We start from the raw sequence: 2,307 nt of genomic DNA, 5'->3' as shown, positions 1-2,307 counted from the left end.
AAGCTAACCATCCCTGCTCATGAGAGGGAGCCTCCATGGGAGGGAGTATCTGTTTTTGAGTTACCCCCTTCCCCTCCAATAACTTTATTTTAAAGAGGTAAAGTTAGCATTACCTCTAAATGGGAGGGAGTATCTGTTTTTGAGTTACCCCCTTCCCCTCCAATAACTTTATTTTAAAGAGGTAAAGTTAGCATTCCCAGGAAGGCCCCCTCTAAATTATGGGAAAAGGTGTGTTCAATGGCTTTATTTAGAGGGCTCCCCCATTTGAGGGACCTCCATAGGCACTATTAGCGGGACTATGAGGAAGCCCTCTTACCATGGTAAAAGCCCGAGGCCACTCAACTGAATTTCTTACGTACCATAGTCACGGCATAGTACATCATGTGCGAGGGCTACGAGGGCCACGGTTGTTAGGTGGTCAGTGGTCACCTTCCTCCCTTTAAAGAGCGCCATTGCAGGGTCTTGTTTACGCTAGGCAAGGTCCCCATTGCCCGATCTGCAAGCTCAATGTCTCCGCCTGCCATGGGCGGCCCTGTCGTCTGCAAAAGTGGACGCATTATCACCAAGCTCCCCATCTTTGTAGGTTACGACTCCCGCGAAGATGTGGCTTTCGAGGTTTGCCGCCATTCTCTGCTCAAACATGCCACATTCCCCATCGATGTCATCCCCATCAAGCAGGCAGAGCTCCGCCGCAGCAGCATTTACACCCGCGACAAAGATCCCACTGAAAGCACAGAGTTCTCCTTCACCAGGTTCCTCACCCCTTACCTTGCCGCATTTGATGGCTGGGCCATGTTCATCGACTGCGATTTCCTTTACACGGCCGACATCCACGATCTTGTGGAGCTCATCGATGACAAATATGCCATCATGTGTGTGCAACATGATTACACCCCCAAAACTGCTACCAAGATGGATGGAGTAGTGCAGACAACCTACCCTCGCAAGAACTGGTCGTCCATGGTGCTCTACAATTGTTCACATCCGAAGAATAGAGTACTCACTCCTGCAGTTGTCAATGCACAATCTGGGGCTTTTCTGCACAGATTCATGTGGCTTGAGGATAAGGACATTGGCTCCATACCCTTTACATGGAATTTCCTTGTTGGCCACAACGAGATGCCTTTGGGTAGCAACTCTCTCCCTAAGGCCATCCACTACACATCAGGAGGTCCCTGGTTTGAGGCATGGCAGAGCTGCGACTATGCGCAGGAATGGCTTCAAGAGAGGGATGAGTACAAAAGATCCCACATGATTCAGAAGGTCATACATAGTGAGCTTGTAAATCTGCTTGACAGACGGCTCACCGAGCGTGAGAGCAAGCTCGAGGAGCGGGTTGCGGAGATGGAGGCTCGCTTGAAGGAAGTTGCTGCACTTCAGCGGCTCCTACTCTTTTACTTGCAGGAAAGGATGGTGCTGCCATCAAAATTGAATGGTAGTGGGGTTGTGAATGTGAATAGCAATGGCACTATGAATGGGAAGGAGGCATTGTCTTTGAAGCCAGAAGATATGGCACTCTTCGAGGAGAAATTTGCAAGCACAAGATTATTTAACATGGAGTAAAGTGGCCTGCCGCAACGGGCACTCACAGCAGGTACTGGGTTAAGTAAGCCTGCACGTTTATTTACTGTTTAATCTGTGCGATGTACGTGGGTTAAAGCATGGCAATGTGTCAGATTGCTAACCATAATAAAATCATTCCTTTATGATATGGGATTGGACATTGCCTGTCAAAAGCAAAACATGCTTTTGGGCCGTGGATGAAAGACGGTGGTCTGTGGCTAAATGCTTTTCCTCTTTTTTTTTTTGTTTCTAGTGCATTTGTAAAAGCATCTTGTGCTTTTATGCTGTTGAGTAACTTGGGGTTCTCTCAGGCACCTCATACGCCCTGTGTATGGGGGTTCAAGGAGGGATTACAATCTGGTGGATATACATCTACCCATCAATATTGAATGGCTTGCTATGGGCTTTCTGTAGTTATGTAAGTGGGCTCCTTCAGTATGATCACTAAAGTATTTCTAGAAGATTGTATAAGTTCGATTGAAACTGGCTCTCGTGTATAACAGCAATGAGTGACTACAATTTGTCAATTGTGTTTGTGTTTGTGCGTGCGCGTCTCTCTTTCTCTCTCTGTGTGTGTGTGTGTGTGTGTGTGTGTGAGAGAGAGAGAGAGAGAGAGAGAGAGAGAGAGAGAGAGAGAGAGAGAGAGAGAGAGGTAACACTCCAATTTTGAGCGTGCTAGCAAGCTTTACATAGTCAGCAAGATACAAAACAAATGTGTACACATTCGTTTACCAAAGCATATAG

General features: G+C 47.2%; 1 protein-coding gene across 1 annotated transcript; it reads left to right on the top strand.

Moving 5' to 3' along the window:
* Positions 1–380: 380 nt before the first annotated feature.
* On the top strand, positions 381–2,090 carry LOC147444594 (protein CDI-like). The gene is made up of 3 exons (XM_086527138.1): positions 381–1,413; positions 1,505–1,594; positions 1,875–2,090. Exons 1-3 carry the CDS (start codon positions 508–510, stop codon positions 1,950–1,952), a joined length of 1,074 nt encoding a protein of 357 aa, XP_086383264.1. The 5' UTR covers positions 381–507; the 3' UTR covers positions 1,953–2,090.
* The last annotated feature ends 217 nt before the right edge of the window (positions 2,091–2,307 follow it).

This window comes from Adiantum capillus-veneris, chromosome 13, assembly GCF_014529385.1.
Source record: "Adiantum capillus-veneris isolate H3 chromosome 13, ASM1452938v2, whole genome shotgun sequence".
Classification (NCBI taxonomy): Eukaryota; Viridiplantae; Streptophyta; class Polypodiopsida; order Polypodiales; family Pteridaceae; genus Adiantum; species Adiantum capillus-veneris.
The sequence above is the reverse complement of the archived record's forward strand: the minus strand, read 5'-3'. Positions and strand labels throughout refer to the sequence as shown.